Here is a 23,302-nt window from a genome sequence, read left to right as displayed (position 1 = left end):
AGGGGAGGCAGCGGTGGGGAAGAGACAGAAATCTTTAATAAATAAATAAATAAATTTAAAAAAAAAGAATGGATAAAGAAAATGTGGCACATTTACACATTAGAGTACTACTCAGTGGGAAAAAATGACATTTTGAATTTTGCATGCAAATGGATGGAATTAGAAAACACCTTCTTCATTCTTAAAATTAAAGGGACAAATTGTTATCTGGAATGAACTGTGTGCCGAGAGAGAAAAGATAACCCCCAACAGAAACAAAGACTAGTTAAAATTTGACCTTTTTTTCTCATCTTCTTTGGATTCAAACACGGGGTTCCATTAAAGTCCATTATAATGTAGCACTAAAACACAGCAAAGAAAAGCAACACTGATGGAGTACCAGGTGCTGAGTTTCCAGTCCCCACACCAGAGAGTCTTCTTTCACATCTTCCCTATCAGTCCAGCTTCCCCATGAGCAAACAGCCCTTTCTGAGAGTAAATGAGTCAGGTTTGCTAGCTGCTGTCCCATTTGATTCCAGGCCTTTGGGGTCTCATTAAATTAGCTCTTGTTTTGGGAGACTTACCAGTTTCTTAATGTCCCCCAAATGAATGGATATAGCACCTAATATAGCCCATTTTTTTTTCAGGAGTAGCTTTTGTTCAGGGAAAATGGAAACTGTAGGCAATGGGATTGCTTGTGAACCTTCCAAAATGCTGTTACATCTGGTGCAAAGCTGTGGCTCAAGTTCATTTGGTATCTTTGATTAATATAAATCATTGACATCCTTGAGACCATCTAAATTGCCCTCTGAAAGTTAGTTTCCCCTCTCCTCAGTCAAAAGGTGAGAGAGAGAGAGAGAGAGAGAGAGAGAGAGAGAGAGAGAGAGAAAGAACTGTATAAAAATTTAAGATCTTTCAGCTACACCAGATGCTTTAGAAAAGAAACAGCTCATTCATTCAAACAGCTTGATTTTATGAGGTGACATTTTAGATTATGATATGACATTGCAGATTTGACATGATTGTGCTAATTGTGAGAAAATATGTTACTTTGATCAAATTAAAATGAAGGAAATAAAAAAGACATTATGGTTCAACTTATAATAAAGAACAGCTCATCCTTGCAGCTTTTTGATTGTTGTCAAAGTTATCTACTCAACTCGGGATGTACAGTATAGTTACAATTTCATTGCCAGTAGCCCATTGTGTGCTTATTGTTAGGAAAAATTTAACATATAAGCTTTCAGATGGGCTGTTCGCCTAATTTTGATTCTTCCTGCTGACTGGCATGAGACAGAGCGCTAGATTGTATTTAACTGGTTTTTATTGTGACATGACTATGATGGATGTGACATGGGGCCTCTATTATTCGCTAGGGAGTGTGACCATTAATGAAGCCATTAGCTGAGCTAAGGCAAGTGAAGAAAATAGGGAAATTACCATTATTCTGAAGCCATTAAGTTGTAATCCACTACTTTCTTTCCTTATTCAAAAAGGCATCTTCTTTTTAAGGCTTTCCTGACTGTCCTTTAAAGATTCGTTAACTCACTAATTTTCCAAGGAGATGAAGGTGGACAGAATAGTTGAAATTTTAGTCAGTCCAGAATAGCATATTAACATTATGAAGGTGTCTGTGTTCATTAACCGAGCACATCAGGTCACTTTTACACAAACCACATTACAGCAAGTGACATGCTGTTCTATGCTTAAGAGAAAGAATACTATAGAGTTCATAAAGCTCCTTCATACTTGTCAGTGAACATACAGGCCAGAAACTGTGCACTCCTATTTTACAGATAAGAGAACTGAGGTTAGTGAGGCTAGAAGATGTGTGGAGATAGATTTCCCATTTAGATACACACTGGAACATTACATCAAAAATTGGTATTTGTTCCATCTATGGGTTTTACTGTAAAAGTGAAACTAACCTCTTGGTAAGTACATTTCTTTTGGAAATGCATGACTTGTATTGTATTTTGGACAAAGTCTGTGCAAATGGTATTTAAGTAACTGCTTAGACATAGCTACTCTGTGCTTTGCCCTTTTTTTAAATAATGGGGGTATTCTTTGGCTATAGTGTGCTTTTTTTCTGCATTGATTCTGATGAAAAATAAGAAATGCTATCAGTGAGAACCACATGTATTACATAAAGCCCCAGGAATCCTGCCCTGTGGTTGGCTTTAGCCCACCCCAAAAGTGTTTAGCTTTTTAGGCTGAGTGAAGACTACTTATTGGGCAAGCAAAATATACTTAAAGGTAGAGGCTGTGGTCTTCAAACATTTAGAAATCCAATGTTCCCAAAGTATCAGATAAGTAAGCATCTCTTTTAGAGTGATAGCAAGTCCAATGTCATGTTTCCCCTTTTATGTACTAAGGAAAATTTATGCCTCTCAGAGCCAGTAACTGGCATTACCAGTCATAGCTTATCCGTAAATGGATGCATACTCAAAACCCAGTGGGTAGGTATCTTACACATTTAATGGTCCATATAGGCAAAGGCTATAAGTTTTCATCCCCTACACAAGAGTGTTGCTTTTTAGGTGCTTGGGAGCAAGAAGATCTATGATACCCTACTGCGGATAGGCTGGCTGCTGGGCAGACTGACAGCATCCAACCTTGTCTGCACATGCTCATAGGATTGAAAGGCTGTCAGATAAAGGCACTAATGGGCTAAGAAGGAATTGGGTTGGGAGTAGAAAACAACTATTTATCATCATATTTTCCTGTGAACTAGGTGGACTAAATCCCAGGGCATAGAGAAATAAGAAATCATTTGTTCACATAGTGATGACAGGCTAGGATCACTTGCTAAGAGAATGCTTTTTAACAGTCTATTGTAGTGAGGAGCTGTGGGCTTTGTTCTGGCTCCCGGCCACTCTCATGGCTAGCTTTATGTCCCGGAATAACAACACACAAATTCTATTCTTTCAAACACTGCCTGGCCCATTAGTTCCAGCCTCTTATTGGCTAATTCTCACATCTTGCTTTAAACATATTTAATAATCTGTGTAGCACCACGAGGTGTGGCTTACCAAGAAAGATCTTAACCTGCTTCTGTGTTGGGTGGGAGAATCATGGCAACTGCCTGACTCGGCTTCTTTCTCCCAGCATTCTGTTCTGTTACTCCACCTACCTAATTTTCTGTCCTATGAAAGGGCCAAGGCAGTTTTTTTTTTTTTATTTAACCAATGAAATCAACACAAAATAGAAGACTCCCACATCAGTCTATGATATCTTTGACCATTTTGGCATCATCACAAGAGGACCCACATATGAAATTTGGAACTTTGGCTTACATATCACAGGTGGGATCACTAACAGCAGATATTCTAGGAATCAGGTTTACTTGCTGTTTCTGGGTGAGTTTGACAAGATCTTCCTGAGACCTTTTGGTGCTCTAGAAGGAAAGTGAAGACTTGGAATGCCCCCACTTAAATTGTGTAACTTGGCATTCAAAGTGGAATTTATAGATCAGCAGCATAAATCTCAATTCATGTAATGTGTGAGGAATGCTTAATTTGAGGTCCTTGCACAAGCCCCCTGATTCTGTCTCCATTCTTTGAAGATAGCCAAGGAATACATGTATGGCTGAGACCGAGGAAGCCCTGCTATTGATTGTGTGCTGCTGCGGGAGGTTCCATAGTCACTGCAATAAGAATCTTATATTGGACCAGTAAAGATTGTGTCCTTCAGCCTTACTTTTGCAGAGGAAAAGGAGAGATGACCTTTATTAAGCTTCTACCCAGTGTCAATCCCTGAATATGATTGCCATGTGTGCATCTATTTGCTCACCCTCCAAAGCAATCCTACGAACCAAGTGTTATCTTCATCATCTTATAGATAAGGAAATTAAGATTGAAAGACACATATCAGGATGTACAAGGTCACAGGGTAATTGTCAAAGCTGAGGTCTTACTCTCAAGTGTGAGATTTCAAACCCTTCTTCTGATCGCATACCATAAGAGACAGCAAACAGCAGGTCTAGAATAGTTGGAGCTGCCTATGTCTTAAGGATATGGAATGATTTCATTAATACTATTTAGTAGTTCTAATTATTATGATGAGATTGTTTTAATAGTGTTTTTACGTTTCTCTTGATAAACATACAAGAAGAGCTATTTAATGATATTGTGAAAATAGTGTTGAGTTATAAAGATATTTTGAGATGTTTCACTGAATGTTCAATTTTCTGCATGGCTTAATTTTGTCTTTTTATCAACAGGGTTAAAGTGGGTGAACGAGTCCTTTGCTTTTTCTATGCATATAGCTTCTTTATTTTTTGTCCTTCTTTGTTTCATGAAGACAGAAGTCTTTTAAGCCACAATAGCTAATTACCTCCCTTGGGTATCTCTAGAAAGATAGAAGTCATGGAAAAGGTCAACCCAGTTTAAGCTAGTAATTTGCTGCAGTTTGAGGTGAGGTGGTAACTTTTCAACTTGGAGTAAATGATTATGAACTGTGAAAATGAACATGGAATGGAAACTGAGTGAAAATAAGTTCAAGGCCACATATCTGCATTAGGGACTGTGTTCTACTTCATGGGATGCTGAAATCTATTATATAATCACATTTTCTTTGAACAAAATGTGTACCACCATTAGTTATAAATGGAATCTCCTAAAGTTCAGCAATTTGTCATTTTGCTATTTGAACTACTTTCATAACTTTTTCCATGTATACTCATGACTTTCATAAAGGTGTCCCAGTTGGAAAATGATTTATTGCTTTAAGGAACCAAGAAAACAAATTAGTGTATCTATTTCTCTGAATTTTTCTGTATTTTCCTTCTTTCTTTTCCACTCTTATTTCCTACTCTTTTCCCATCATTTGAAACAAGTAAGTATTATTAGTGTGTGTGTATGTGTGTGTATATGTGTGTGTGCGCTCACACACAAGTGTGTATGCATGTGTGTTGTAGTCTTGTTTAATTCAAAGAATTTTTAAATTACTTTCTTGCTGCAGCCAGTGCAGCCTGGATAGCCAAGGCTGGCGGGGGGAGGGGTGCCAGGATTGACACACGGAGGCTTTTTTTCAGGTGGAAGAACAGCAGTCTTTATTTTGCCCAGCAACCTTTTATACCTCTACTTCTGTGGAGACCCACCAGCCAGAAAGAACACAGACATCCTTGTCAATTACAGACCACAAGGAAGTTCTTCTGTCAGTCAGGGGAAAGAGGGCAGCTGGATCACAACACTTTTTCTTGGTTTCTTCTTTCACCCATTCAACTTTTGTAATGAGTTGTTAAATCTCCATGAGTTTGTGTATTTACTATAGATTTGCTTTCTGCCAATTTTAAGTTTTAATAGATTGTTATCAGATAGGATACACAGAGTTATTTCAATTTTCTGAACTTAAGATTTGTGTGTGTGTGTGTGTGTGTGTGTGTCCCAAGATGTGGTCTATTTTAGAGAAGCTTCTTTGAGCTGATGTGTAGCATGTATGTTCTTTAGTGTTTGGGAAGAACATATTGTAGTCATCTGTTAAGTCCATCTGATGTATCATGTGGTTTAATTGATATTTGTCTGTTCAGGTTTTGTTTAGATCACCTGTATATCAGAGAAAGTGTAAATCACCTAGTATTAATGGTTTGATGTTAATCTGTGTCCTTCATTCTAGAAGTATAATTTATGAAATTGTGTGTATCAGAGTTTGGTGACTATGTGCTTTTTAAATACTAGTATCTTTTTGATTAATTGTTCCCTTGATTAAAATGAAGGGAACTTCATTGAACTCTCTGATTCATTTTAGTTTTAAGTCTATTTTGTCAGATACTAAGAATGACTACTTGCTTGCTGGTCCCATTTGATTGGGGTATTTTTGTCCATCTCTTTACTCCAAGGTGATGCTTATCTTTAAAGCAAAAATGAATTTCTTGTAGACAGCAGATAGATGCATTTTTATTTCTTGTTCCACTCACCCAGTCTATATCATTTGATTGGAGAGTTGAGGCCATTAATGTTTTAAGTTTATTATTGAAATATGCGTCCTGTTTGTAGTTATTGTATTGTTGATATCTGATGTTGACTGTGTTCCCAGTAATCCTTTTCATTTCAGTAATTATAGTTTCATTTGTTTCCTTTCTACATAAACGTGGATATTTTTATTCCTTTCTTCATCCTGAAATTCTGAAATGTTATTTCTGTATTTTCTTTAGGCTTGGTCTGTTAGATATAGATTTTTAAGCTGTTTATATTATAAGAAAAAATTATTAATTTTTAATAATGAAAGATAATTCCACTGGGTACAGCACTCTAGGTCCATAGTAGTGGTCTTTTAGAACTTAAAAGGAATTACTTCAGACTTTTCTGGCTTTAAAACTTTCCATTGAGAAGTTACTGTTAATATGTTGTTTTTTTTTTAATATATAACATGCCCTTTTTCTCTCGTAATTTTCAATACCCTTTCTTTATTCCTAATGTTTAGTGCTTTAACTATGATATGGCATGGAGATTTTCTTTTCTGGTCTTGTCTTCTTTGGTGTTCTATGTGCTTCTTTTTATTTATTTGTTTATTTATTTATTTATTATGTATACAATATTCTGTCTGTGTGTCTGCCTGCAGGCCAGAAGAGGGCACCAGACCCCATTACAGATGGTTGTGAGCCACCATGTGGATGCTGGGAATTGAACTCAGGACCTTTGGAAGAGCAGGCAATGCTCTTAACCTCTGAGCTATCTCTCTAGCCCTCTATGTGCTTCTTGTATGTGTATGGGTGTGTTTTTCTTAGTTTCACTAAGTTTTCTTCTATAATCTTGCTGAAGTTTTGTTCTATTGTGATTGAATTGGTATTCATCTCCCTCATTTATTCCTATAATTTGAAAGTTATTTTTATGGTATCTCATTTTTCATGTACATTCATTTTCTGTGCTTTTAATATTTTTCTATATTCATTGCTAGTTTGGCATAACTCTTCTACTTTATCTTTGAGCCCTGATATCCTGCCGTCTGCTTGATTAATTCCACTTGTACAGCTTTTCATTGAGTTTTCTGGTTGGACTATTGGGTTTTAAAATTCCATCTTAATATAAGTTTGAGTTTTCTTCAATATTTCTGTCACTTCATTGAATTCCATTTTCAAATCCTGGAATATCTGCTTCATTTCCATGAGCTTGATGTCTATATTTTCTTGGGCATCTTTCAGGAATTTGTTCTCAAGTTCATTCTATTTAAATTCATTGAACTGTTTCTTTATGACTTCTTTAAATTTTTGATGAAATTTATAATTATTTTTTAAATCCTGTTTCCTGTGATTAATTATGTAATTCATATCAAATGCTATTTTTATATGATTGGTGAGTTTGTGGGTGGGGATATGACCTTGATTTTTTATATTGTTTGCATTTCTGCAATGAGACCTGAGTATGTGTACTTAGATTAGGTCTGTGTCTGATATAAACACAGTAGGCTAGTACAGAGCGCAAAATGTGCAAGCCAATTTGGACATAATGGTTGGATGTGACTTAGGTGGAATAAAGCCAGATGGGCTCAGTGTCTAGGCTAGCATGCAGGCATAATGCACACATACTGGTTCAATGCTAAAACTTTGGGTGTTTGTCTAGGAATAATGGATTGTTCATGGAGGGAAGGATCAAATGAACTCACCTGGCTAGACCCCAGCTTAAGGTGTTAAGGACATGGCTGGGTAGAGAACTGGATATGCCATGTGAGGGAACTATAGGTTGTTGCCAGGCAACAGGGTCCTTGCCTGTGCCTGGAGGAAGAGGTTAGCATAAACAATAGTGGCCAGACTGGAAATAGGAAAGCCACTAGATAAAGGCATTGGAGAGGTCTTATGGAAGGGAAGATTGGGTGGACTAAGATCATGGCACAATATGGTCTAATTGTAGATATTTTTAATATTTGTTGGTAGAATATAATTTTGTGACATTGCTGAGTTGTCACACAAAATATTTATTTTTAAAAATTTCAACTTTCTCTAAATTACATTTATTTTTTCTCTATATTTCTCTTCCTCTCTCTATGTCTCCTCATCTCTGTGTGTGTGTGTGTGTATGTGTATGTACGTCAGAAGACAATTTGTGCAATTCCAGTCTCTCCTACCTTGTGAGTGCTGAGGATCAAATTCAGGGCATCAGTCTTGGCAATTAGCATCTGTATCTGCTGAACCATCTCTCTATCCCTTCAATTACTCTCTCTACTAAATTATGTTTATAGAAATCCACTTAGTGACAGAAGAGTAAGAGCAATAATAGCAATAATAAAAAGCACTGATGTTTATACTTCTGTATACATAAAAGGTGACATCATTAAAACCAAAAATTATTAATAATACTAAATATTGTGAGATACAAAACGGATTTTGAATAGAACCTATAAATGTTGCTAAAGCTATTTTCACACTTATGAATTTTTAATTTTGTATTGGCTCCCATTTAAATTATTTTTTACATTAACAAATCAAAGTTTTTATTCAAGCTTAAAGTAAAAAGTAACTTCAGTCAGGAAATGAAGTACCAGATAAAGGGTAACATACTATTTTAACTTGGATGTATCAAAACAGGATTTCTCTGATTTTCTTAAGAAACAGAATTGTTAGAAGAGCCAACAATGCCCATTATTTGTAACAGTGGATCCGGGGACAGATGCTCATCTGCCCTCTTAGAAAATGCAACCAAATGTCATTTTTATACTATGTATTAAGAACATATATGGATTATCAAGACAAGTTCCTTAATATAAAGTTAAGTGTGTTTCTTGATATACATTACAGTGGTAATGAAAACACACTTAAGAAAAATCAATAGCCAAAAACTCATTCTTGGCAGGATTTAAGGCTTAGCATTTAAGAAAACTGGCTGTTTTTCCAGAGAACCTGTGTTTGATTCGCAGCACCTACATGATGGCAAACAGCCATATGTATCTCTAATTCCAAAAGACTTGAAACCCTTTTCTGGCCTCTTTGGCCAGTGTAATTTGTTATTCATATATACATGCAGTTATATATATATATATATATATATATATCAGTGCATTTGTTTAGTCATATTTTATATATATATATATATATATATGTCTATATATATAAAATATAACTAAACAAATCCTCTACAAAGCAATATTTTTTTCATAGAAATTGTTGTTCAATAATGACAACTCTAGCTTTAAGTAAGTGGCCCTTACTTTTTTAAATCATTCCCCACTAATATAAACATAAATAATTCCTCTAGCTTCAAGTGAGAGATTCTCATGGATGGTTGAATGTCTATGGTTCTAATCACACAAAGTCCCATAAGCTAAGTCTTGATAAGCTAAGACTTGAGACTTGGACCTAATTTTTCCTTCAGTGCAGGCCAGGGATATTGATCATTTTAGTTGAAACTGTGTTTAGGTGCTGGGAACGGCTTTGTTTTTTGCTGTAGTCATATGTTGTTATCTTGACATTAATTCATTACGTTTGTTTGAATGACATGAGGCATTTATTTCTTGAGCAGCTACTAACATGTTGACCTTACTTTCCAAGAATCAAAGGCTTGTCATGAAAATAATGAATGCCCACAAAAACAAACAAACAAAAAGCATAATAAGTGTAAATAAGCCTATGAGGCTTGGCAAGATGGCTTAGTGGGTAAAAGTGCTTTCTGTATAATTACAATGACCTGAATTTAATCCCTAGAATTCATGGTCGAAGGAGAGAACTGACACTAAAATTTTTTCTTCTGACCACACACATGGTATCCTGTGCATTTCTCACACCATAGATAAGTACACACAAAACATAATCAATGAATAAATGGCATGTTTTTAAGTATTAGAGCTAAAGAAAGAATATGACATCATAAGACAATAGATAGAGAACTCCTTTCAGGGAGTAATAAGGCAAGAGTAGCATTATTGGTTTGTACATGTAGAGATGTGTAATGACAATCTAGTGTATTTATATGTGTGGATCATCTGACTGGCTATGTGATAAGGACAAGGAGGAGGTTACTAACTAGCTAAAAACAATGGGAACTGATTTCCTTTAGGAAGGAAGCACTAAGAGCTAACAGCATGAGATAACAGTGTGGCCACACGGCTGGCAACTTTTGTACAAGTGTGGTTTACACACACAGTCTTGAAAGCAACTTTGGCTTTGCATTCCTAGCTCTGGGTGTCTATGGTTAGAGTAGTTAAGGTGAAGAAGTACAGTGAAGAGGCAAGCTGAAGCAGTGCTTTGATTTCAACAACGGCCTATATTGTAAGTGCAGGCATTTGGAATACCTTTGTGCTTTCAGACCAAGCAAATTCTCCTCAGTCGATATTCCCATTTGAATTTATGAGTATAACACAGTAGCAATGCAAACTACTATGAGTTTACAAATGTTCTTATATGCCACAAATATCTTCAAAAAAGTCTAAAATGGGGAATCTGTATTTGTTTAGGATTTGTCTTGGGAATCTATCCAAATAGGTTGTCTGACAAACTCTAGTGGGCCTAAATCTGACTATTGATAGTTTCAGTTCCATAGGGACGAAGGAAATGCTTTGATTTCACCTTAAGGTAAGGCCTATGAATACATTTTCAAAGCAGAGTCTTTTAAAAGGCTTCCAATAAGTAAGTGCAAACAATAAGCCATGTAAGTAGTTTATAGTTCCAGTCTGTTCCTAGGTCCTCTACAATTCAGAACATTGCAGGATATCTGAGTTTATTCAAATTTAAGCAATAAAAACTCTTCCTTGGAGACTTGTATTTTAGCTAGAAGTATGTCCTTAGTCCTGGCACTGCCTGACTGCCTACAGATGTACTGAGGAAAGGTTTACATCTCCTCTTGTTCATGTTACTGTCACTCTCCACTGTTCTAACTCCCAAGCTCTTGTATCTCTGGACTTCCTGCTGACTCAGCTGAAGTTAAGTGCTAAGCAGAGCATTGCAGTGTTCTATGGCCAGTTCAGCTCAGCCATCTCCCCAAAAGTGAGTTGTGGTTTCCTAAAAATACTTACAGCAAGTTTTGTGCTGGATTCATGTCAAACATTTTGCCAGTTTAGGAGTAGGAGTAAGATCAACCCCGGTTCTCAGCATCTGTTGCCACTGAATTAAGCTGATGAAACTGATGGACTCTCACTGAGATCTTGCTAATACTTTCTTATGTGGAGCTCTCTTTAGCTGCAAATTGGAGTTTTCTGTAGTAGCAATAGCCACTTACACCTAAAGATAAACCTAAATAGGCGACAGTTTCCCCGTTTGAAGTCTAACAACTGTTCAAGTCTTCCAGTACAGTCATGTTCATCAAGTAGGAACAGTTTAGTAGTTCGAATGGAATCTAACAAATTGATTCATATAATTAATAGGATACAATTTGAATTTTATGCAGCTATACATGATATAAACTAGCTAGATACAACTCTTGTTATTTGCAAAGATGTCACATTACAGTGCATGGGTATAAATGTTTTGGTCTTTATGAGTTTTTCTTTGAATGAAAATATAAGGATCACATAGCTAAGACAGACTTTGGAGATCATCTGATTTATTCTATTATACTGATTAACCTAAGATGGAAATGTAGTTAGTTTCCCTATCAAACTGTTTTCACAACTGATAGTAAAGTCAGTTATTTCTGTACCAATTCCCTTATCTATGATTATCAGAACCTCAACAAATATTTGTCAAATAAATGAATGGACCTTTATTGTAAATGCATCAATTTATTAACAAGTAAGATCTAAACACATAATTGTAGAGTAGACATGTAGATGAGAAAATGGACAGTCAAGACACTAGAAAATTGTCTGTTAGACGTCAGCTAATTTTTTCACATTCCGAGGATATATGTTTTATTTTATTCAGTTTGTAGAGTTCCCTCAGTTACATACCACCTTCTTTATATTTAGGAGAAATTATTAATTCTTTTCTAAATCCATTCTTCTGGCTGAATAATCACAGCCTTTGTACATTTTTTTTCCTACATTCATCTTTCCGAGCCGCTAAGAGTCTGCATTGCACTCTGATCCTGGAATGCATCATAATCCTCTCTCTGCTGTAGAGTCCAGGCCTAAATATACCAAAGTGAGACTTAAGGAGGGATTAGTGAGCATTTTGCTTCAAAACCTGAATGATGGCAATCACAGGCTTCATTAGTGGAGAAAGAAAACATTAAGACAATAGGGGCTTGGTTAGATGTGTGGTGAGATTTTTTTTTTTTTTTGCTGCTTTTCTATAGTTGCTATTTCAAGAACTCGTCTATAATTTGACACCATCAAAAAAAAGATGTCTCCTTGCTTCCCCCTTCCACCCCTGGCTTAGGAAAACAATATACCTAATATTTTATTATGCATTTTCAAATAGCTTCCTCTAAGAACTGGAGAAATATTTCACCTTCTATGCAAGTCTGGTGCGCAAAGATTGTCCTTTAGCTGGGAAATATTGATTTGCTATTGTTTAGGCCCCAGTGGAGTGCTTCTTATCTCTACAACTGCATTTTGGTTAGAATGTGAGTTGACAGAATTCAGATTTAGTTAAGTGAAGTGTGTCAGCATTGGTAAAATGTTAAAGAGTGAGAACAAATGGGATATTAACCCAGGAAATTTTGTGTGGATTTTGTGAAAAGAAGCCATTTCTGGAATCAAGACCTTTGTAGTGTAGATTTGCAGATGATAATTTTTAAATTCCTAAGTCTCGTTGTGAAACAAAGGAAGGAGTTTTCCCATATTTTATACAGGTTAAGTCATAAAGCCAGTCTGAAATAGAAAACCATTCAAATATCAAACATTAGGGGAAGAATTACATCAAATTTGCTACTCTGATTTTTTTTCTTCTTTGTACTTTACTGTGATTCTTAATTTTGTCTTACAATGATCCTTTGTTATTTTTATGTATGCTCATATAATAAAAGCAACAAACAGTATACAAAAGTAAGCCTGGGATGACTGGCATTGTGTAAACTAAAATAGTATATACGTATATGTACATGCTGAAAAATAGAAGGAAGTGCACCAAAATGCACTAATTATGATTGTTATTGATAAAGCATAGGTTATAGACTATTTTAGTTTTTGTTCTCTGTATCTTACAGTTTTCTTTAAAGATTGTTTGGATGTGAACTAGGATTTTTCAGTCTTGGCATCACCAACATTGGAAACAGAGGAATGCTGCAGTGAGGGGCAGTCCTGTGCATCATGGCCTCTAGCCACTTGATGTAATTAACATGTGCCACTCCAGTGTTATGACAAGCAAGAATGTCTTTAAGCATTGCCAAATACCAGCATCATGGAGGTTTAAGGAAAAATTAGCTCCCATTGAAAACCACTTACATATAATGAACCAGTATTTTCTTCTTTCTTTTTTTCTTTCTTTTTTTCTTTCTTTTTTTCTTTCTTTTTTTTTTCTTTCTTTCTTTCTTTCTTTCTTTCTTTCTTTCTTTCTTTCTTTCTTTCTTTCTTTCTTTCTTTCTTTCTTTCTTAAAGATTTCTGTCTCTTCCCCACCGCCGCCTCCCCTTTCCCTCCTCCTCCCCCAATCAAGTCCCCCTCCCTCGTCAGCCCAAAGAGCAATCAGGGTTCCCTGCACTGTGGGAAGTTCAAGGACCACCCACCTCCACCCAGTTCTAGTAAGGTGAGCATCCAAACTGCCTAGGCTCCCACAAAACCAATAGGTGCAGTAGGATCAAAAACCCATTGCCATTGTTCTTGAGGTCTCAGTAGTCCTCATTGTCCACTATGTTCAGCGAGACCGGTTTTATCCCAGGCTTTTTCAGACCCAGGCCAGTTGGCCTTGGTGAGTTCCTGATAGAACATCCCCATTGTCTCAGTGTGTGGGTGTACCCCTTGTGGTCCTGAGTTCCTTGCTCATGCTCTCTCTCCTTCTGCTCCTGATTTGGACCTTGAGATTTCAGTCCGGTGCTCCAATGTGGGTCTCTGTCTCTGTCTCTTGTCTCCTTTCATCGCCTGATGAAGGTTAATGTTCAGGAGGAGGCATATATGTTTTTCTTTGCGTTCTCCTTCTTATTTAGCTTCTCTAAGAACCCAAATTATAGGCTCAATGTCCTTTATTTATGGCTAGAAACCAAATATTTTCTGTGTCTGTATGTGTGGTGTATACTTGTACATATCTGTATGGGCACACATGTTTATGCAGGTGCATGTCCACAAGTGTGTACGAGTAAGTGGAGACCAGAAGACCATGTGTTCCTCAGGAGCTGTTAAACCATTTTTGTGTGAGCCAGGATCTCTCACTGCTCAGTAGGCTAGGCAGGCTAGATAGTGAGCCTAGGGATCTTTCTGATGCCTTCTCCCATCAGGGAGTACATATGTGACCTTTGGGGTCAGAGCACAAGGCTGCTTTCATGGGGTTTTCTGGAATTTCTCTGGTAATAAATGGTTTTTATTATCAATTCCCTCCATATTAGAAAAAACTGAGAACATAAAAGACTTCTTATAATTTATAGCAAACACTTATTATATGTATGTTGGATAATGAGAAATTAGCATCTTATAAATTAGTTTTAGGCACACAGACCTTCTCTACTGTAAACATACTTGTGGGTTTTCAGAAAAACAGAGAACAAAACATAGGAGATTGGATGGAAGTTGAGGTGCTCCCTACTTGTAATTTTTGGAATTAGGACTCACTATCCAGCAGAGGTGCCGTCGAGAAGGCCTCTTCTCTTCTGGAAGATCTCTGTGTAATGAAGGGTTAAGTGAGCAGGAAAATGCTAGTCTTGTACTGGCTCCAGGGAGGCAACCTCTAGGCCCTTGGAATATTTTGTCTGATAAGAGTATCTTTGTATACCTGAGACCTTGGGCCAAGGCAGATAGTTTATGCTAACAAGGCATGCTAGGGTAGAGGCCTTGAGTCACTCACTATCTCTGACCACTAGAGCAGTTGGAGACTGAGTAACTAAGGTCAAGCATTTGAGTGCGTCATACCTTCAGACTGACTCCAAACAAATGCTATGTACTGAACTCAAAAGCGCTTTCCTGCTGTCCTTCTTGAGTGGCCAGTGTTTTATGGAGTCCAAGGGGATGTTGGAGCCCCAGGACATAAGTAGGGACAAGTTTTCATGCAGGCAGAATATTCAATCTACTTCAGAAGATACCTGGCCAGAATCTTCCACCCTTAGAGTTCCACCTATGGCTGCATTCGACAGGATGTCTTTTGACAGGTAAGCAGAAGAAGAATGTAGCTTCTAATGGCCTTTAATTTTCAGTACATTTTAAGCAGTATTCCTGAGCCACCTGCTATGCTTTTTGGCATGTTCACGTTGCTGTTTTTATAACAGAGTGAATGAGTTTGGTAGTACAAAGTGAATCTTTTAGCTTCAAAGTACATATGTCTTCATGTAAAAGAAAAACCTAAATCTGGGAGAATGCAAGGACTTTATGGCTTCTGACTCTTCTGTTTTATTTATAGAGCTCTACATTTTTCTCTGCCCCCATCCCTGCCTCTCCCCCCACTTCAACCCTACCCCATGGTCCCCATGCTCCCAATTTACTCAGGAGATCGGTTTCTACTTCCCATGGAGATTAGAGCTATGTATGTCTCTCTGTTCTGTTTTTAAAGAACATTATTGGCTATGTATGTGGATATTGGACCATATTTTACTTGCTGCTTCTGTATTGACAACTGTACTTAAGTCAGTCAGGATTTTGGCTTCATTTGGATTCTTTGTTGTTGTGGAGAGGGGGAAAAGCCACACACACAAAAAAATGAGCTATGGTTTCCAATAATTCCATCGTGGAGGTGAGACAGGGAATCACACCTCATAGCTAGAGCAGGTGGGGATGTCAGCATTGCTCATGGGCTTCTCTCATCTATACCAAGCACATTTTCTAAAGATAAAAGAATAGCAAGGAAAACCCCAAGAGAGACATACATGGATCTAATCTACATGGGAAGTAGAAAAAGACAAGATCTCCTGTGTAAATTTGGAGCATGGGGACCTTGGGGGAAGGTTGAAGAGGAGGGGAGGGGCAGGGAGGGGAGCGGAGAAAAATGTAGAGCTCAATAAAAATAAAAAATGTTAGATCTTTCTATTATGTGACCCGTTCTCTCTCTCTCTCTCTCTCTCTCTCTCTCTCTCTCTCTCTCTCTCTCTCTCTCTCTCTCCACGTGTATAATTTTTAAATTGAACTGTAACTGATACAAAATGAAATGCACAGAGCTCAGGTGCCTAGTTTAATTAGTGTGTATAATTTTATCCACTCACACATATAACCATCTCTCAAAGCAAACTTTGTTCAATAACAATATAATAGAATTTCAAAATTGCAATTTAAAATTTTCTAGGAGCCATGTTAGAAAAGGTAACATGAAATCAATTTTAATGATGTATTTTACTTAATGTTCTCTTATCTTTTAAACATGCAACACAAAAGTTACAAAAAGAATTTTTATTTTTTTGTTGATGATTCTTTGAAGCACAGTGTATTTATAACTCATCTGGATGCAAACTTTTGACAATCTAGAACATGGAATGTTCTTTGACAATCTCTGAAAGGGGTATAAAATGAGAAGGCTGTGCATGTGTAAACAAGTGCTCAAAAAATATTTACTATGGGTGCCTTCTTCCTAGCTGCACTGAGTACCCACTCACAGTTGGCAGAAAAAGGATTCTTCCCTGGTTGTTCTGAAGACTAAAACTATAAATAAAGTCTCATTCCCTTCAAACTGTTGTCTGCCTTCATCACCCTCATAATATCATGCCTCTAATACACCTGGGTATCACCAAAAAGATAACCCAGTAGGTACAATACTTGAACAAGCACAAGGACCTTAGTTTTGGGGCACTGTGGTTTATCTATAACCTCAGAACTGGTGGTGGGAGATAAACAGGATCTCTAGGGTTTTCTTACCACCCAAACTAGACAATCTGGTATACTCTGGTTTATTAAGGGACTCTATCAAAATAAGATAGAGAGGAATAGCAGAAAACAGCAATGTCAACATCTGTCATACACATGCAAACAAAAAAGCATATCCATAGACACATGTGTATGCAGACAGATATATATACCAACAAACATCAATAAATATACACTCACAAAACTATCTCTCTTTGGTAAATATGGGACACTCTCTGAGTGTTCTCACAAGAAAGACAATGCCATCATTCTCACTCTCTAATAGCCTAGAACACAGTGGAAGAAGACATTGCTGTATATTGTTTTAGGGAATTATTACATAATTCTCAAGTTAGAGTAAGCTTCTAGAGATTATATCTATTCTTGAACCATGCTTAGAAACTCATAAGGCAATAAGCAATAAGAAAAAAGAACAGAAAATAATATTGATAATAACATAAATTATCACACTGAGCCAATGGTTTTGCCTCTCTGAGCCTTCTCTTCATCACTTATAAAACAAGATTACACATATTTATCATAGTTGCAAGACAATAAACAAAATCTTTAAACATTTTTGGAATGACTGCCTCATTCATTCATCTAACAGATATTTTAAGTCATATATCATATGCCAGATATTAGGGTAGTTGTGAACAGTATAGCAGGCAGCAAATGAGTCGGGTACAGTCCATATCACTACAATAATTAATGTCTTCATAAGGGGTTTTGTTATTATGAGTGGAGGCCAACATGGGAATGGCCATGGAGCATTTGGGAAAGGATGAAATATTAAAGTCACATTTTCCTATGCTTAAAGGGAAAATGGACTGGAGGTGTTGGAGGATTAAAATGAACAACCCAATTAGAAGTAGTATTCCTGCTGAAAATGGTCTAAAGCTATCAATATGTTTACTAATACTTTGGAAAATTCATGTATATAAATAAAACCGGACTCGCTGAACATAGTGGACAATGAGGACTACTGAGAACTCAAGAACAATGGCAATGGGTTTTTGATCCTACTGCACGTACTGGCTTTCTGTGAGCCTAGGCAGTTTGGATGCTCACCTTACTAGACCTGTATGGAGGTGGGTGGTCCTTGGACTTCCCACAGTGCAGGGAACCCTGATTGCTCTTTGGGCTGATGAGGGAGGGGGACTTGATCGGGGGAGGGGGGGGGGAAATGTGAGGCAATGGCGGGGAGGAGGCAGAAATCGTTAATAAATAAAAAAATAAAAAAGAAACACACAAATAAATAAATAAATAAATAAATGAAATCAATGTGGGTTATTTTGTCATAAGTACAGTGAGAGATATCAAGACACTTTGGTTCAATATGATGTGCTGTGTCAAACCATGTATACTTCACTTTTTAAGATCAGGGAACCTTCAATATCAGAATCTTGTTCCCTAACCTCACTAAGTGCTTTCAGAATGCTGTTGAGACTTCAGGCCTTTCTTCTTTGCTCTCTTTTGCACACTTCTTCTCTTCTTTCTATTTGTTCTCTATACAAAGTCTTGCCACATTGCTGGAGTTTGACCCAAACTCACAATCCCCTTCTTCTCTTTCCTAATTGCTGTGATTTCAAGCAAGCACAACTGCATTCACAACATCAGGCTTAGAACAGAATAGCTGCTGATTAACAAATGTGTGTTAAGTGACTGGACTATGCCTTTGTGCCTCAGCACCCAACCTAGTTTACCAAAGGCCATCCCATAAGTCAACACAAACAAAACAGTGCCAGTTCACTGCCCAATAGAGGGTCCCTGACCTGTAAGAGCATTTGGATTCTAGCCTTCTCTGTGTCAGAATTTGCTTGTGATCTTTGGCAAATCACTTATCTCCTCTGGGCCTGTTAATAACACACTATACAATATTAAATATTGACTCCATGGCCTGGGAGCTTCTCACACTTGTAATTCTGTGATTTTCTGACTCTCAAGGTTCATTTTTCCCACTCTCTTGGCTTCTGACACCCAGACTTGAAGAAAGTTTCTCAGTCACCTACAGTTTGGGGAATGTAACTCAAAGCAATTTTCAAAAGAGTATGTTGTCAAGAGTTCTAGTGGAGCTTTGTACCACTTGTTGGTACAAAGGGAAAAAAAGGCAATGGAAGGATATGATCTCTGTTGGAATATCTGTTTAATCATTTTTCTTTTCTCTGTATTTCATCATTTACCAGCTAAGCCCTTGATCATCTCTCTGTCTGATAAAGAGGAAGAATTAACCCCATACTGACATATTTAAAAGATGCATCTGTGCATTGGCCTAAAATATTTCTAAGTTCAGTCAAGATGAAGCAACTTTTCCACCTCTTAGCTATATACCATGTTATCCTATCTTTTAAGTACTAGACTTTGGTTTGTCAAGATTTGCATCTCACCAGTATGGATGGTTTTAGGATAGTTACTCATTAAGTCCACAACCCTAGGGCAAAAAGCTGTAAAAGAGAATCTAGGAACGGGAAAGCCAAAAGTCAATTACTATAAGCTCCCCAGTTCATTTATCCTATGTAGTAACCAAGTCATCATAAGAAATATATCTGCATATGTAAGTCTTTATTTTCTTCCCTAGAATATTCATTCATTTTTATCCATCAACTTATGCACATACAAATAACCCTGCAATTTACGGGTGCTTGCTATTAGGTTTTGTTTAAGTGAATGCCTTCCAAAAGTAACCAGTTTTTTTTTTTCATGAATAAACCACATGAGGTGAATTTTCCTACAATGAATTTTAAATGGGGAGTTTTCAGGCTGTAATTTAGATGTAGCTGTGGTGGTTTATGACCATAGCAAGTGTAGGTGTGTGGGTATGAGGCTACACGGTTGTGTATTTATAAATGACTGGAAGCAGAAGGCAAAGTGAGAGCCAATGGGAGGGGGTTCAGCTCAGTTTCACATATCTAGCCTAAGGCATTAGATGCTACTAATTCTTCAAAGACCAAAGATTTGTTTTACAGAAGAAATTCTGATTTGATTAAGATATTGCTTCCAGACCTAATGTTCCTTTAGCAAATCATGCCTACATCCATGATTGGAAATAAACTGCATGTTATCTAAGCATTAAAAAGCCACATGATTTGGAACTGTTCTACAGAAGTAACATTTAGTGTAATTACAGTACATTTAGATTAATTATAGCCCTGGTTCCAGGCGCCACCATACTTAAGTTTGTATCAGTATTTTCATTATTAACCCTGTATGGACAAGATGATCTTCTAGTGGTCCATTTTTGTTCCTTCAGGAAAGATTTGAGTTTTACATAGGATTAGTTCAGAATCCATTTGATTTCTTAGGGTAACCTATATAAAATTTTATTTCAAAGGAAGTATTTCCTTGAAATTTTCTGTTTATGTAAAGAATCTTTAAAAATGGAAATTAATTTAGAAAAATGGAAATGGTCGTGATGCTAAGTCTGGAAATTAACTTGCTAGAAATAGCTTGTACTTCTCTTTATATGTCCTTAAAGCACTGACCATAAAATTAAAAGTAGCTGATACTGAACTGTCATTCTAGAATTTTACACATCTATCCTGAGCTTGCTTCTGTTTACAGTGGGTTTCTACACATGCCTGTCTTATTCCAGTAGTGCTGTTGGACCTAAACAGTGGCAGTTCCAATTCCATCTTTAAAAGTAGCCTTGGGAATCCATAAATGGGTCCATTTGAGTATCTTCTTCCCTAGATTTTCAGCTCTTGACAGTGATGATGCTTTAATTGGATTATTTATGACTTTTGACAACATTGAACGTCAAGTTTTCTTTTTGTTTTGTTTTTTAGTGGTAGAAGGTCTGTGCACAAAGATTAAGTATCTTGTTCAAAATGCAGAGCTTATAAAAATCAGAGAAGGAATTTAAATTCAGAAGGCCCTGACTAGCAGCCTGCATATTTGCCAATTGCATAATGTTGGCATTACAATATGTGATGTGAATAAAACTGCAAGTTATTGTTTCTCAGTATCCTGAGTGGGTGGAAGTATAAAAAGAGATTGTTTGGTCATCTTTAAAAAAAAAAAAACAACAAATCCTGTTAAATAATGAAAGAATATAAACAAAAGGGATGTGGAGTTTTCATGGCCTTCCTTTGATTTTTCTTTCCCCCCTCTATTTTGTTTGTCTAGGGTATATTTTACTTTGCTTAGTAGAGTTATGCAGGCAAGTGGTTCTGATGAAGGAGACATGATTCCATAAATTCAGAATAAAATCAATGAGGTTAGATGCTCAAACATTGAAATGAATCTGTGGAGATAGGGGCATGCTGTGTTTTCTCTGACTTGCATACTGAACCTTTGAAGTCAGAAGACAGTTTCGGGGTTGTTGTTCCATACAGTTAGTACTCTCATCTCTCACAGATCTACCTATAAAGCTACTGTGTCATCAAGATAAGTGCCATCTTTTCCTTTATGGCAAGAGGAATATTTAGAAGTAATAGAGAGCATGTATGCTCTCATGAATGTTTTTAAATATGTTAAACAACACCAACAAAATCTTTCAAATCAAATCACCTCTTGATAGTGACATTGTAATATAAGCTACAACCTGGAGTTCTTGCAAATATTCCTTCCCTCCTTCCCAGTGAGGCTGGCACCAGTTCTTTAGGTCTAATCAGCTAAAGGAAACTAATTTGCCAGAGTCAAATTTATTTAGTGAAATGGAGAGATATAGCAATGGATACCATTCAGCTTTCTGTTGACTGCATATGACTATTTTCGGATGTGATGGCTGCGCTGAGTGGAAACAACAGAAAACCAGCATCCTAGACAGTGACTGGGAGACAGGGACAAGCCTTTTTGATGATCTATCTTTCATTCTCAACTCTAGAAGATGTCAGTGTGCAAAATTCTAGACGAAGGATAAATAACACTGAGCACCAATACATCACCTCTAAGGAGATACATTCATCTCTTGAGAAAAGCTAGTGGCAATTGGATTTGCTGTACTTCAGATGACTGGATAGAAGAAATGACTTATTATCTACCCTGCAACATAGATATTTCTTAGCTTAGAGAAGGGCCACAACATGTCATACTCTGAAGCTCCAATAATTGAGAAGAGTATTATTTTGATGTGGTATTTGAAAACCTCAAAATCAGTGCAAAACTAAATCTAAAATGAACAAAAGATGAACATTTTAAGCAGGCACAGAATCTATAATAGTGCAGTTCTGGGTTATATTGGAGCCTAAGGCAAATAAATAAATCCCTTAAATTTGATTTAAAAAATATTGCATTTAATTGCATTTCTCTTTATTGAGTTTGTATTTCTGTGTACATGCATGTGTGAGAGAGAATCAGAGACAGATAGGGAGAGAGACACAAAAAAAGGGAGAGAGAGAGAGAGAGAGAGAGAGAGAGAGAGAGAGAGAGAGAGAGAGAAGAGAGAGATGCTTCCTGTCCTACTGCCATCTTTGGTATATTTACTGACTTTTCCTTGCACCATTCCTCTTGGTTTCAGTTAGAGTGTTTTCCCTTCTGGATTCCCAGAGCACTTTGTAGGCCTTCCAGCTGCAGCCCATGCGACTATAATTCTTTATTTGGAATAGCCTCCTTTTTCAGAAGGGCATTACTGATGTGGGAGTCTTTTGTTTTGTGTTGATTTCATTGGTTAAATAAAGAAACTGCCTTGGCCCTTTAATAGGACAGAAAATTAGGTAGGCAGAGTAACCAGAACAAAATGCTTGGAGAAAGAAGCATCAGGCAGTTGCCATAATTCTCCTCTCCGAGGCAGACACAGGTTAAAAATCTCCCTGATAAGCCACCAGCTCGTGGTGCTACACACATATTAGAAATGGGTTAATCAAGATGTATTAGCCAATAAGAGGCTCGAACTAATGGGCCAACCAATGTTTAAAATAATACAATTTGTGTGTTGTTATATCGGGTGTAAAGCTAGCCGGGTGGCAGGACGCAGCCCACCACTCCACATTAAAGATTACTCTTTCAGAATAAATAACATGCCTTTTTTTTGTTCTTTGCATTTCCAACAGTCATGAAAGGTTATTTGAAGACTAAAACATAATTTATTGTTGTTAAAGACAACAATCAAATAATTAACAAGTTAAATGAGCAAATAAGAATAACCCATGAGCTTTTCGATTCATTAATAAGTTAGCATTCTTAGATTCAACCTTTGGTGGGTTCATCTTGTCCTTCCATTTGGAAACTGGAAGTCCTACGGAGATGATCTCACTGGTTCTAGAACATGTAGATTACAATTACAATTTAGAAGGTGTTCTTTGCTCAAAGTACACTGATGAAACCCACTTCACAGTTTGCCAAATAGTGAAGTAAGGATGAAATCCACTTCCAGAAACTCTTTCCTTAGCATTGATTTTTTTCCCTCATTTTCTCATGGAGAACTCAAGATTTTCCTCCAGGGCTGGAGAGATGGCTCAGCGGTTAAGAGCACTGCCTGCTCTTCCAAAGGTCCTGAGTTCAATTCCCAGCAACCACATGGTGGCTCACAACCATCTGTAATGAGGTCTGGTGCCCTCTTCTGGCCTGCAGGCATACAAGCAGACAGAATACTGTATAAATAATAAA

The 23,302-nt window shown here is 37.0% G+C and overlaps 1 protein-coding gene across 4 annotated transcripts in view; it reads left to right on the top strand.

The window, feature by feature from the left end:
* Aff2 (ALF transcription elongation factor 2) overlaps nt 1–23,302 on the top strand; it is a 521,318-nt gene that overhangs the window by 43,234 nt on the left and 454,782 nt on the right. For 2 of the 4 annotated variants that reach the window (XM_050129235.1, XM_050129233.1), the window contains exon 1: nt 14,869–15,078. The exons of the other annotated variants lie outside the window; for them this stretch is intronic. In XM_050129235.1, coding sequence (XP_049985192.1) covers nt 14,924–15,078 — 155 coding nt within the window. In that variant the 5' untranslated portion in view covers nt 14,869–14,923. Of the gene's footprint in view, nt 1–14,868; nt 15,079–23,302 lie in introns of those variants that run through there. 4 annotated transcript variants of the gene reach the window in all.

This window comes from Alexandromys fortis, unplaced genomic scaffold, assembly GCF_014885135.2.
Source record: "Alexandromys fortis isolate MF-2015 unplaced genomic scaffold, M_Fortis_MF-2015_v1.1 scaffold_275, whole genome shotgun sequence".
In the NCBI taxonomy this organism is placed as follows: domain Eukaryota; kingdom Metazoa; phylum Chordata; class Mammalia; order Rodentia; family Cricetidae; genus Alexandromys; species Alexandromys fortis.
Note: the sequence above shows the minus strand (reverse complement) of the source record. Positions and strands in the feature narration are given on the sequence as shown.